A 13,683-nucleotide genomic window follows, 5' to 3' on the forward strand; every position below is an offset into this window, starting at 1 on the left:
GTTCTCCTGTAACACCTGTTTCTTCATACAGTGGGTACGGAAAGTATTCAGACCCCCTTAAATTTTTCACTCTTTGTTATATTGCAGCCATTTGCTAAAATCATTTAGGTTCATTCTTCTTCCTCATGAATGTACACATAGCACCCCATACTGACAGAAAAACACAGAATTGTTGACATTGTTGCAGATTTATTAAAAAGGAAAAACTGAAATATTACATGGTCCTAAGTATTCAGACCCTTTGCTGTGACACTCATATATTTAACTCAGGTGCTTTCCATTTCTTCTGATCATCCTTGAGATGGTTCTACACCTTCATTTGAGTCCAGCTGTGTTTTATTATACTGATTGGACTTGATTAGGAAAGCCACACACCTGTCTATATAAGACCTTCCAGATCACAATGCATGTCAGAGCAAATGAGAATCATGAGGTCAAAGGAACTGCCTGAAGAGCTCAGAGACAGAATTGTGGCAAGGCACAGATCTGGCCAAGGTTACAAAAAGATTTCTGCTGCACTTAAGGTTCCTAAGAGCACAGTGGCCTCCATAATCCTCAAATGGAAGACGTTTGGGACGACCAGAACCCTTCTTAGAGCTGGCCGTCCGGCCAAACTGAGCTATCGGGGGAGAAGAGCCTTGGAGAGAGGTAAAGAAGAACCCAAAGATCACTGTGGCTGAGCTCCAGAGACGCAGTCAGGAGATGGGAGAAAGTTGTAGAAAGTCAACCATCACTGCACCCTCCACCAGTCGGGGCTTTATGGCAGAGTGGCCCGACGGAAGCCTCTCCTCAGTGTAAGACACATGAAAGCCCGCATGGAGTTTGCTAATAAACACCTGAAGGACTCCAAGATGGTGAGAAATAAGATTCTCTGGTCTGATGAGACCAAAATAGAACTTTTTGGCCTTAATTCTAAGCGGTATGTGTGGAGAAAACCAGGCACTGCTCATCACCTGTCCAATACAGTCCCAACAGTGAAGCATGGTGGTGGCAGCATCATGCTGTGGGGGTGTTTTTCAGCTGCAGGGACAGGACGACTGGTTGCAATCGAGGGAAAGATGAATGGGGCCAAGTACAGGGATATCCTGGACAAAAACCTTCTCCAGAGTGCTCTGGACCTCAGACTGGGCCGAAGGTTTACCTTCCAACAAGACAATGACCCTAAGCACACAGCTAAAATAACGAAGGAGTGGCTTCACAACAACTCCGTGACTGTTCTTGAATGGCCCAGCCAGAGCCCTGACTTAAACCCAATTGAGCATCTCTGGAGAGACCTAAAAATGGCTGTCCACCAACGTTTACCATCCAACCTGACAGAACTGGAGAGGATCTGCAAGGAGGAATGGCAGAGGATCCCCAAATCCAGGTGTGAAATACTTGTTGCATCTTTCCCAAAAAGACTCCTGGCTGTATTAGATCAAAAGGGGGCTTCTACTAAATACTGAGCAAAGGGTCTGAATACTTAGGACCATGTGATATTTCAGTTTTTCTTTTTTAATAAATCTGCAACAATGTCAACAATTCTGTGTTTTTCTGTCAGTATGGGGTGCTATGTATATATTCATGAGGAAGAAGAATGAACTTAAATGATTTCAGCAAATGGCTGCAATATAACAAAGAGTGAAAAATTTAAGGGGGTCTGAATACTTTCCGTACCCACTGTATCTTTTTCTCCAGCCCAATTTGGCGGAATATCCCGATTTTGCAAAAGCTTCCTGATAAGGAGCGCTAAAATTATCCCAATAACAAGCCTAGAGCTCTCCGCTGATTGGCTGACTGAGCGTATATAAGCTGAACAGACCTTACAATTGTCCTCATATCCAAAAAAAAGCAGAAAATGGCAATCCTGTGGGTCCTGTCCTGCCTGGTCCTGCTCAGCGGAGCCTATGGTGAGTATTCATAAATGGAAAAAACATGAAAATCCGCCTTTTATTGATCATTTATAGACAAAATGCAAAGACGATGAAAGGAGACTTAATGACCAAACAGACGTTGTGTTGTATTATATGGTAATGTGTAACAATGTATTACTGGCAGTTATAGTATAAATGTGTTTTTCTCAGGTTGCGGTGTTCCCGCCATCAGGCCTCTTATCTCCGGCTATGCCAGGGTTGTGAACGGTGAAAATGCCGTCTCTGGCTCCTGGCCATGGCAGGTGTCTCTTCAGGTACGATCGTTTCTTAACACATTTTTAACGTGTTGTCTAAATGGTAACATTTCCGGGTTCAATGTTATTTTTAATCACTTAGCTCAGAAAGCTATTGTGTACAAAGACATGCCCCTCCCCCATCCTCCAAATCTAGGGATTTCCATGGACACAATTTAGAATTTCACTGACTGAAATTTTTTTTATGTCAATTCTAAATTTAAAGCTTTAACGCAACACAGCCCTCTTAGAAAGGCAAAGTTAGAGAAAGCAGGGGTAGGTGACAAAACTCTTGGAAAAGCAAAGTTACATAGTTATCAGGTGGAAAAAAGTCCATCTCGTTCAACCATTACAAAGGAAAAATAATATCATTAAAAAACGAATTCAGAGGAGGCAAGGGAAGGTGACAGCCCTCTTGGGAAAGCAAAGTGGGTAGGTGAGAAGATGTGTCCCACCAAGGAACATCAAGGAATAGAAGATGGCACTTGGAAGCCTCTAGAAGCTGATCAGCAGGTGATCATAGAAGATAGACACCTTCCAAAGATCAACATAGGAAGGGTATGTGGAAGAGGCTTCCAACTTCTATCCCCAAGGGCAGAACCTCTCTAAAATGGACCTACTGTTTATTCCAAGGAAAAGTCTACAGTCTTGCTGGCATTGATAAATAATAGTAATAGGAGGGCTGAAGGCGCTGCTTTGGGATTCTTCCAGTGTTAGCAGCATGTCTGACTTCCTATACAATTAGTCATGTGATCTAAAGCTGAAAGCAAATGTCAATGTCCAGAATGTCTGGTCCTCTTCTCCAAGAGAAACCCAATGAGCAGGATTAAAGGAAAAATGGAGCAGCATTCTCTCCCGGAAAGATACATACTTAGACTATCGTATTACCCATGATTGACCTCTTCTAGGAAGATTGATAAAAGCTGATACCACGTCATGTCCATGGGCTTATTCTACTTGTATGTAAAAATACATTTATTGATGAATCAATGAATACAGAACCACATTAATTCCTGTATTTTATATTTATCTGGAGATCAGATTTAAATGTAATGTAGTAATATGAATCTGCCTGTCATCTTACATCTGGTTTTGTCTTCTAGAAAACCATAGCAATGAATATTGGGAGTTTTAGAAAATGCTGTATAGCTTCCTGGCACCCAGCTTAGGTTGTTCACCTCTGTGACCATAGCATTGTTCAATTTTCCATGGGGGGGATCATCATGGGGTAGGTGAAATAATTTGTATATACTGTAAAGCAAAGACCTCATGAATCTTCTTCTACAGGATAGAACTGGATTCCACTACTGTGGCGGCTCCCTCATCAACAGTCTCTGGGTTGTCACTGCTGCCCACTGCTCAGTCGCGTGAGTCTTATATGATAATATTCTACTACAAAGTCAGTGTTCACTGCAATGCTTTATTGGTAATCTGTCCATCCAGAGCCTCTGGTTTATTGTCACGAATCTGGTTGGAGGCTGAGTTGACGAGAGGGCTCCCCTTGCGGCTGAGTGCAGAGCACCCCTGGAGATGGTGACAGACGGTGCTGTGCCCAAAGGTGCACGGGTTGCCTGCAGGTGTAGCTGTGTCAGGAAACGGATCCGCAGTAGGAAAGACAGTTACTTGGATCACTGGAAGTGCAGGCAGGTTAGTGCAAATCAAGGTCAGAAGCCAGGCCGAGGGTCAAACACAGGTAGTCAATCAGAAGCAGGCAGGGAGAAGTCCGTAAGGCAAGCCGAGTTCAGAGCAGGAGAAAGCCAGAGCAGGTCAAGGATAGCCGGGTCGGTAACGGGTAATCAATCAAGCAGGAGTTTCAAGGCACAAGGAAATCAGGTACTAGCTGAAGATAATCCAGCAATGAATGACAGCCAGTGCTGAGTTTATATAGGAAGTGGGTGTTGATAATTGGCACTAATTAGGACTTCCCACATGGCCATTTTGGAAATTAGCATATATGTCATTTCCTGACAGTCCTGCGCGGCCATTTTGGAAATTGGCATATCTGCCATTCCCTGACAGTCCCGCGTGGCCATTTTGGAAATTGGCATCTTTGCCATTCTTTATCAAGTTCTTCCCTGACATTTATAGACTGAATACATCTTAAATATAGAGCCATTTGTCCAACTGTACATCCAGAGCCTCTGGTTTATAGACTGGATACATCCTAAATATAGAACCATTTATCCAACTGCCCATCCAGAGCCTCTGGTTTATAGACCAGATACATCCTAAATATAGAACCATTTATCCATCTGTCCATCCAAAGCCTCTGGTTTATAGACAGGATACAATATAAATCCTTATATACAATTTACAACTGACTAATAACTCTCTTTATTTCAAGATGTAGAAGGTGGGGTTTGTAGAAAGTAGAGAAATGTACGTAGCATGGGTAGTAAAGTTTTGGACCCTTTATAAATTACTGTGAAAAAATGACCTTTCACTGATAGACATGCAACATTTCCCCATGTGTAAAGAGAATAAGGTTTAGTCTGAAAACCACAGTCACCACGACACCCAACCATTTACCAATGACCTGCCATGTTTGTCTTTTATCCAGATCTTCCCACCAAGTGGTCCTGGGTGAATTTGACCAGTCTTCCAATGCTGAGCCTATCCAGGTCAAGTCCATTGGCAGTGTAAGTTCTTATTACTGAGTTTATTATATGAGAAGGTGATCAACGTCATCAATGTATCTTCTAAGCTTTCTTCCTATGTAGGAATTCAGATTCAGAGGAACATTTATTTCAAGTTCAGTAGTAGATTTTGATCTATTAAAACCTATAAAAATGTTAATCCTTGTATAACTTTTCTCAGTTCTTCAGACACCCCCAGTACAGCACCCAGACCAAGGTCAATGACATCGCCCTGATCAAGCTTTCCAGTCCTGCAACGCTCAACAACCGTGTGTCCCCCGTGTGTCTCGCTGCTTCCTCTGATGTCTTCAATAAAGGAGAAAGATGTGTCACTACTGGATGGGGATACACCAATGCTGCCAGTAAGGGGATTAGATGTTCTTCAAAAATACAAATTATTAACCAGTTAAAGCCTTTGAGCATATGAGGTACATTTTAAAAAAAAAATCATGAAAGATTGTAGGACATTACTCATATGCTTTGGTCCTCTTCTCCTGCTGTGGCCATCCCACAGCTCTAGTTTGTGAGACTCAGCAATTATTTTAGGATCAGAGTCGTTCTTTGTGCACCAGGAGCTTAGATAGTGCCTCCATTGTAAGTGATGCCTGCAAACTGTTTACAAGCATCAATGATGAAATATTATAGTTACAATGTCAAAACATATGATTTAAAATGTTAACATTGTTTCAATTGAATCCACTATAACCCTTAGTGAACCAACCCTAATCGACTCCTTCTTTTCCATTAAAGTGTATTCTTAGCCAAAAGATTTTTTGTTGTTTTCCCCTTTACTTCCTTTTACCTCTTACTGGAGAATCATTTGTAAAGTAAGGAGAATCCCTTCTTAGACAGCTGTGACATGTGTTCCCCTTAAACAATTCTGCTTACTTCCTGTTCCAGTGACAAACTTATAATTTTAGATTTCCCATCATGATCTGTCCCAATGGCCCCCAAGACCAACAGATGAATTTCCCCAGAGAACACACAGACAGCATATGCCTTGGTGGCCCCTGTACTGGTGGACTAGTGGCAAAAGCCCTTTTTCCTTTTATTAAAGGGGCTCTTCATGGATATTGGATGGTCACTTTGTGGTTTGACTCATTATCATACAAGTACAATTATTTTTCCAATTTCCTTTTCAGTCATTGGGGCCTAGTTATGAAGACTTTCATAATAGTAACCATTCCTTTGGCCTGCATTCCTCTTTTTTTTCTCTTTTTTTTTCATTCAAGTTTGACTTATAAAGCTCCAATGAACTGGTGACATAAAGGAACTCCACTAAAAGCATTGTATTATTCTAGGATTTTGGGATAACAATTTTTTATATGAATTTCTTGGAAAATGACTCAGAGGAGCTTCATAAGTTAAAAAAAACTGTCAGACATTTCCAGGAGAGATGGGGTAATGTATTAGTTTTCGTCTGGAATGAACAGGCATCGCAATGATATGGCCATAATGTGGTCTTCTTTGGTTGGCTGCCAGTATGGTATGAACAGCCATCACAATGATACGGCCATAATGTGATCTTCTTTGGGTGGCTGTCAGTATGGTATGAACAGCCATCACAATGATATGGCCATAATGTGATCTTCTTTTGTTGGCTGTCAGTATAGTATGAACAACCATCACAATGATATGGCCATAATGTGGTTTTCTTTGGGTGGCTGCCAGTCTGGTATGAACAGCCATCACAATGATATGGCCATAATGTGGTCTTCTTTGGTTGGCTGCCAGTATGGTATGAACAGCCATCACAATGATACGGCCATAATGTGATCTTCTTTGGGTGGCTGTCAGTATGGTATGAACAGCCATCACAATGATATGGCCATAATGTGATCTTCTTTTGTTGGCTGTCAGTATAGTATGAACAACCATCACAATGATATGGCCATAATGTGGTCTTCTTTGGTTGGCTGCCAGTCTGGTAAGAACCGCCATCACAATGATATGGCCATAATGTGGTCTTCTTTGGTTGGCTGCCAGTCTGGTATGAACAGCCATCACAATGATATGGCCATAATGTGGTCTTCTACAGAGAGCTGTACATAGAGATTTCTAGAAGTTAAATATGTGAGTTGCAGTCCATCCTTAAAGTTAATACGATTTCTCCCTTTCTCTCTTTCAGCACTAGCTAAGCCAGCTAAACTCCAGCAGGTGGCTCTTCCTCTTCTGATTAACACTGACTGCCAGAACTACTTTTCAACCAGAATCCAGACCTCCATGATCTGTGCTGGTGCCTCTGGAGCCTCCTCTTGCATGGTACGATGACCTACAGACTTTCTATTGAACAGTGTTAACTTTCTGTAGTCATCTTGTTGAACAGAACAATAGCTTATGGATCCAAACATCTCTAAGTTGGGTCACTTTATATGTGGCAGAACAGTCTATGTAGACTAACAATTATAGAGTATTTTAGATGTTATTCTAGGATGAGGTATTAAATTAAACCTAATGAGTAGTGATGAGTGAATTCTGAATGATTTGCTCCGCCATTGATGGTTCTGTGTTCTGTTTCTTATGGTGGATTATCTTCTGCATGTCACTGTTGTTGAAACTGAAAACTAGTGAGGAGTTCTTTAGACCCTTTAAAGGTTCATATTTGTGTTTCGTGATTTTTTTTTTTTTTACAGAGTTCAAGTTCTCTTCTAAGACCCATTGAGGTTCTTTTGTCAAAGAATACTGTATACTAAAGAGAAAAAAAGTTGGGACTTTGAATGAGGTGCGTGAAAACAACCGGCCCTAAGAAAACCATTCTCACCGACCAGTCTGCTAACAAACCGAATCAACCTGTCTAACAATGTAGGTTAAAAACAGGGGTTTAGTTAACACACATTATTTGCAAACGCACGTGTAAGCTGCAAGGCTCCTTCATGGCACCCTGTGTAACTTGCAGTCCTAACGCTACCAATTTTGAAGTTTCACCACAGTGGGAACACATGCTAGCTAATGGATAGATGAGGGACAGGTGGGTAAGGAAGTAGCCCGGGCCTCCCCCCAACCTGCCCCCATCTATAACTGGCCTTCAAAATGTATAACAAGATCACAAGTAAATAACAATCCAATGGCTAAATGATAGCCACAGGGTTGAAACTAAAAATGACCGGCTGAGGAGCACACACCCCCATCCCTAATGGTATATTATGTATGGGCAAGTTTTGGGACTTTAACCACTTAATGAACAGCCACGTAGATCTACGTCGGCTGACTTTGCGTGGTTATACCGGGATGATGCCTCTAGCTAGAGGCATCATCCCGGTACCGTTGTTTAGAGCCGACGGTTGGCTTTCCGTCGGTAACGACCGATGCAGCTCGGGAGCCGCTCGATCGTTACCCGGGGGGGGCGGGAGGGGACGTCCCCCCTCCCGCCGCCTTCCGTGGCTTTGCTTGGGGCTCCCGTCCCACCGGGAGCCCCGAGCACCCAGCCGGCACGTCCACCGTCTGGATGGAGTCCCGATGAATGCCGGAAACGGCATCGATCGGATCTCCGATGACGTAACCCGGAGGCGGCATCCATGACGTCACTTCCGGGTTACTGTGCTGCAAAAGGTGGCAGATTTGAAAAACGGCTGTATGCAAAAATGCCGTTTTTGGCGTTTTGCATACAGGGAAGTGTAATGGAGGGGTTTGGGGTCTTTTAGACCCTCGATCCTTCCATAAAGTGTACCTGTCACTACATATTGGTGTCACAAGGGATGTTTACATTGCTTGTGACAGCAATAAAAGTGATCAGATTTTTTTTTTTTTTTTAAAAAAAACCTGTAATAAAGTTAAAAAAAAAAAAAAATTAATAGGAAAAAAAAAAAAATTAGCCGCCCCCGTCACCGTTAGCTCGCGCACAAAATAAAACGTATACGCAAGTCGAGCCGCGAATGAAATCGCTGTTCAAACCACACATGTGAGGTATCGCCGCGATCGCCAGAGCGTGGGAAATAATTTAAAAAAAAGAGCTACACTCTAACTCTAAACTGGTAACCGTTAAATAAATTTAAAGAGTCGCAGATTGAGATCTCTATTGACCGTAGTTTGTCGCCATCCCACGGGGGGGCGCAATTTTAAACCGTAACATGTTGGGTATCTATTTACTCGGCGTGACATCATCTTTCACAATATACAAAAAAAAATGGGCTAACTTTACTGTTTAGTATTTTTTAAATGCAGTGAAATGTGATTTTTCGAATTTTTTTCCAAAAAAATGGCGTTTTAAAGACCGCTGCGCAAATACCGCGTGACAAAAAATTTTGCAATGATCGACATTTTATTCTCCAGAGTCTTTGCTAAAAAAATATATATAATGTTTGGGGGTTCTAAGTAGTTTTCTAGGAAAAAATACTGATTTTAACTTGTAAACAAAAAGTGTCCGAAATAGAGCTGGGGCTAAAGTGGTTAAATGAGACACCAGCTGGTTAAGGCTGTGCGTCTCCATCCCTATGATGAAAATTAAAGAGAAAAAAAGTTGTGACTTCAAATGAGGTGCGTGAGAACAACCGGCACTAAGAAACCCATACTCACCGACCAGTCTGTTAACAAACCGAATCAACCTGTCTAACAATGTAGGTTAAAAACAGGGGTTTAGTTAACACACATTTGCAAACGCATGTGTAAGCTGCAAGGCCTCTTCACGGCACCCTGTCTACATTGTTAGACAGGTTGATTCGGTTTGTTAGCAGACTGGTCGGTGAGTATGGTTTTCTTAGGGTCGGGTGTTCTCACGCCCCTCATTCAAAGTCCCAACTTTTTCTCTCTTTAATTTTCATCTCAGGGATGGAGACGCACAGCCTTAACCAGCTGGTGTCTCATTCAAAGTCCCAAAACTTGCCCATACATAATATACCATTAGGGATGGAGGTGTGTGCTCCTCAGCCGGTCATTTTTAGTTTCAACCCTGTGGCTATCATTTAGCCATTGGATTGTTATTTACTTGTGATCTTGTTATACATTTTGAAGGCCAGTTATAGAGGGGGGCAGGTTGGGGGGAGGCCCGGGCTACCTCCTTACCCACCTGTCCCTCATCTATCCATTAGCTAGCATGTGCTCCCACTGTGGAGACACTTCTAAATTGGTAGTGTAAGGACTGCAAGTTACACAGGGTGCCGTGAAGGGGCCTTGCAGCTTACACATGCGTTTGCAAATAATGTGTGTTAACTAAACCCCTGTTTTTAACCTACATTGTTAGACAGGTTGATTCGGTTTGTTAGCAGATTGGTCGGTGAGTATGGTTTTCTTAGGGCCGGTTGTTCTCACGCACCTCATTCAAAGTCCCAACTTTTATTTCTCTTTAATTTTAATCTCAGGGATGGAGATGCACAGCCTTAACCAGCTGGTGTCCCAAAACTTGCCCATACGTAATATGAATACTGTATACAAGATGGCACAGGGACTGGCCATGTGGGCGAGCAGTGCAATTATAGTGAAGATTACCTTACCTGCACCATACAAAGTCCAAATAAATGGAAATGATGTCATAAGGCCATCTTACAGTGTGTGTCTAACAATTGTATTAGTCTATATAGAGATGGGAAGGATTATAAGCCTTGTCAAAATTCTACTGCTGACCAATGGCTCCCTTAAAAATAAAAAAAAGGAAAGTTGCGCAACCATCACATCATACATGACGCCGCTTTACTCCGCATTCATTATGTGACCCCTAAGGTACCACCCAAGTCCCCGGTGGAACGTTTTTAGAATTGCAGTGCCAGAGTTAGACCCCTGCCTAGCACTTTCTACATGGCACCGCAAGGAAAGAAAACCGTTCAAACATTTCAAAACATTCCAACAAGCAATAGGTGAGATGTGGGATAGGAAAGAGGAATACAAGAGGGAAAAATAGTTGACAGGCCTGAAAGCTTTATTGAAAGGACAAAAGCACAAAAGGGAGAAAGAGGGAAGGAGAAATCCTCTTGAGATGTTCTCTTCCTCCTTAACCACTTGAGCTCGAGAAGGTTTTACTCTGGTTCATGACCAGGCCATGTTTTTGCTATTCAGCACTGTGCTACTTTAACTGGCAATTGTACTGCTATCCAGTGGCTGCCTTCATAAAATCCTCCCTCACTTGAACCCATCAGATCCAATATAATACTTACCATTTACAGCTTCCCTTTATAGTGTACGGCAATGTTAAAAGAATAACATTGGGACTACATTGCTTTGCCTCTCAAGATCCAAGTGTTGTTTCAATTTATTTATATACTCAGTATTGCTTAGATCAAAGGCAATGGGGGGCCCTGGCCTTCCCAATTTGCGCAGTTACTACTATGCAGCCCTTCTAGGTCAGTTACAAGCTTGGGTCGAACCCTGCACGGAAAAGCTGTGGGTTTCTATCGAAAAAGGCGATCCTCCTGGGTAGGGATCTCCCTTCCTTACTGACGGCTACCACCCTAAATAGACCGATGTACTACCCCCGTTTTCCATCTATAGATGCCACTCTGGGGGCCTGGAGGGTTGTCTCCTCCCGCCTCCAGTGTCACATCCCTACACACAACGCGGAGCTTTCCCTAGCTGCGTATGAATTCCTTATTCCGTCCCTAAAAATTCCCACAGGGATCAACCCTAAAAACACCTCCTATCAACTCTACCTTACACAAGCTAGCCGGTACCACTACTTTACGACTGCCCAACTCAAATACTACCATGTCAGATACCCTGAGAATAACTGCACCTTGTATGGCAATACCTGACCTCACGGCTACGCAAACCGAAAAGGCATATCGTGGTTTTATACCTACTTACAATCTCACAATTTATTTATATAATGAACTGAAGTTGGATTTATGTCCCATTGTAAGTAGACAATAATATTTCATGACTCCATAGTTCTGTCTACATTACTTTCTTCACACCCAGCCTCGCTTCCCTTTAACTAGGCATGTATGCCTCAGAGACAGGAAAGAATTACGAACCACTTGATCAATATCATTGGCTGTCACAATGGTCACATGATCATGCAGCTCCCAATCATAAATAGAGATTGAGCGATGTCTATGGCAGCTCAGCCAATGTGTTGGGAGCACACAGAGACATCACAGTACAGCAATGTCAGACTTCCAAAATAACAGATGATTACTAGAGAACTCTTCTGTAATTCCCCATTTTTCTCCTTTTTTAGGGTGACTCCGGTGGACCCCTTGTGTGCCAGAGGAACGGAGCCTGGACCCTGGCCGGTGTTGTGTCCTTTGGCAGCGCTTCCTGCTCTCCATCTTCTCCCGGAGTCTACGCCCGCGTCTCCACCCTCAGATCCTGGGTGGACCAGACTGTTGCCGCCAACTAAATACCATCCAATGTCCTTCTGATACTCAATAAAGTATTTTTTGTAGAAGGAAACACACTTCTTGAGATAAATGAGATGTTTAAAAGGTTTCAAATCTTTCAATTTTTTTTAAGGTGGTGACTCGCTACAAGGCATTGGATGGGGATGAAGAGGACCTTAAAGTATAATTAGACCTTTGTGACACTGGGCCCTCAGTGGCGGCTGGTGCTCAAAATTTTTTTTTGGGGGGGGGGGGCGCAAAAAGAAAAATGTAATAGGTATTGCTTCACGGCAAAAAACGCGGTAAAAAATTGCATGACTTTGAGGTTATGATACAGGCATGGCACAGGTGATGGTACAGGCATGGCACATATGATATAGGCATGGCACAGGTGATGGTACAGGCATGGCACATATGATATAGGCATGGCACAGGTGATGGTACAGGCATGGCACAGATGATATAGGCATGGCACAGGTGATGGTACAGGCATGGCACAGATGGTATAGGCATGGCACAGGTGATGGCAAGGTCATGGCACAGCTGATGGAATAGGCATGGCACAGATGGTACAGGCATGGCACAGGTGATGGAATAGGCATGGCACAGATGGTACAGGTGATGGTAAGGTCATGGCACAGGTAATTGAATAGGCATGGCACAGATGGTACAGGTGATGGTAAGGTCATGGCAAGCATATTGACAAGCTATCATTTCTCTGGATACTGACAATCAACGTCGATGTCTCCACCACTGTGTGTCACTGCACCGCTTACTTACCGGTGGTGGTCTGGTCCCGGATCGATGACGGTCGGGTCTCCTCTCCGCCGGTCCTCTCCGCGCTCTCTCCCGCCATGTCCGTCCACTAGGCACCCGACTCGTGACTGACGCACGCGACGTGACGTCAGCAGGGTCAGTATGGGGCCATGGGATGTCCTGGATGATGATTGGTCCAGGCTGTAGACTGGACCAATCACAGCCAGGATATCAAAAAGTGGGGGTGTCCAATCGCATACACCTGCGCCCAGGTTACGTTCCAGAACTTCAGAAGGCAGCCAATCGGCGCCTCTTCTGGGACGTAACCCCCCCCAGCCACCAGTTCCTTCAGGCGAGGCCGGCGAACCCAATTTTTTTTCTTGTACAACTTTATTTGTACGTTTTGTAATTTTTTTTCTTTTTTTTTTCTTTTTTTTTAGGGCTAGGGGGGCGGCGCCCTGGTGCCCCCTATGCACGGGCCGCCACAGTGGGCCCTACTGTTTGAATATTGCTGCCATGGTGGTCAGTCTAGACCTATCTGCAGAATACAAAGGAAGGTTTATATAGGCACACCATCACATTATTTCAACAATTCCCACTGGACATCAAGCCAAAGAAAAAGGTCCTTGATTGGGCAGTGGAAGCTTCCAGAACCTTTACACACATAAAATAGCAAATCAGAATATATCCTAAGCCAGGAAAAGGAACATAAAGTTTAGGTTTTCCTTTAAAAAAGAAGTGTGTGTTGCTACTAAAAGTGAAGCTGGTATTCTGCTCATCACTGAATTTCAAGCCAACCCCAAGATGTTGAAGAAATTCTGTTGTGAATATTAATGTCTGTAAGAGTCCTTTCACACGGTCCGTTCAGTTTTTTTATCCGTTCGGTCACTTTTTTTTA

The 13,683-nt window shown here is 43.2% G+C and overlaps 1 protein-coding gene across 1 annotated transcript; it reads left to right on the plus strand.

Annotated features, from left to right (window-relative positions):
• The first annotated feature begins 1,831 nt into the window (after window positions 1-1,831).
• LOC309559550 (chymotrypsinogen A-like) lies at window positions 1,832-12,085 on the plus strand. Its single transcript, XM_082262852.1, has 7 exons — window positions 1,832-1,889; window positions 2,064-2,167; window positions 3,434-3,513; window positions 4,707-4,785; window positions 4,964-5,144; window positions 6,911-7,044; window positions 11,888-12,085. Exons 1-7 carry the CDS (start codon window positions 1,838-1,840, stop codon window positions 12,047-12,049), a joined length of 792 nt encoding a protein of 263 aa, XP_082118978.1. The 5' UTR covers window positions 1,832-1,837; the 3' UTR covers window positions 12,050-12,085.
• Window positions 12,086-13,683: the final 1,598 nt, after the last annotated feature.

The sequence above is a fragment of the Pelophylax lessonae genome (genome assembly GCF_965119305.1).
Source record: "Pelophylax lessonae genome assembly, chromosome: 1".
NCBI lineage: Eukaryota > Metazoa > Chordata > Amphibia > Anura > Ranidae > Pelophylax > Pelophylax lessonae.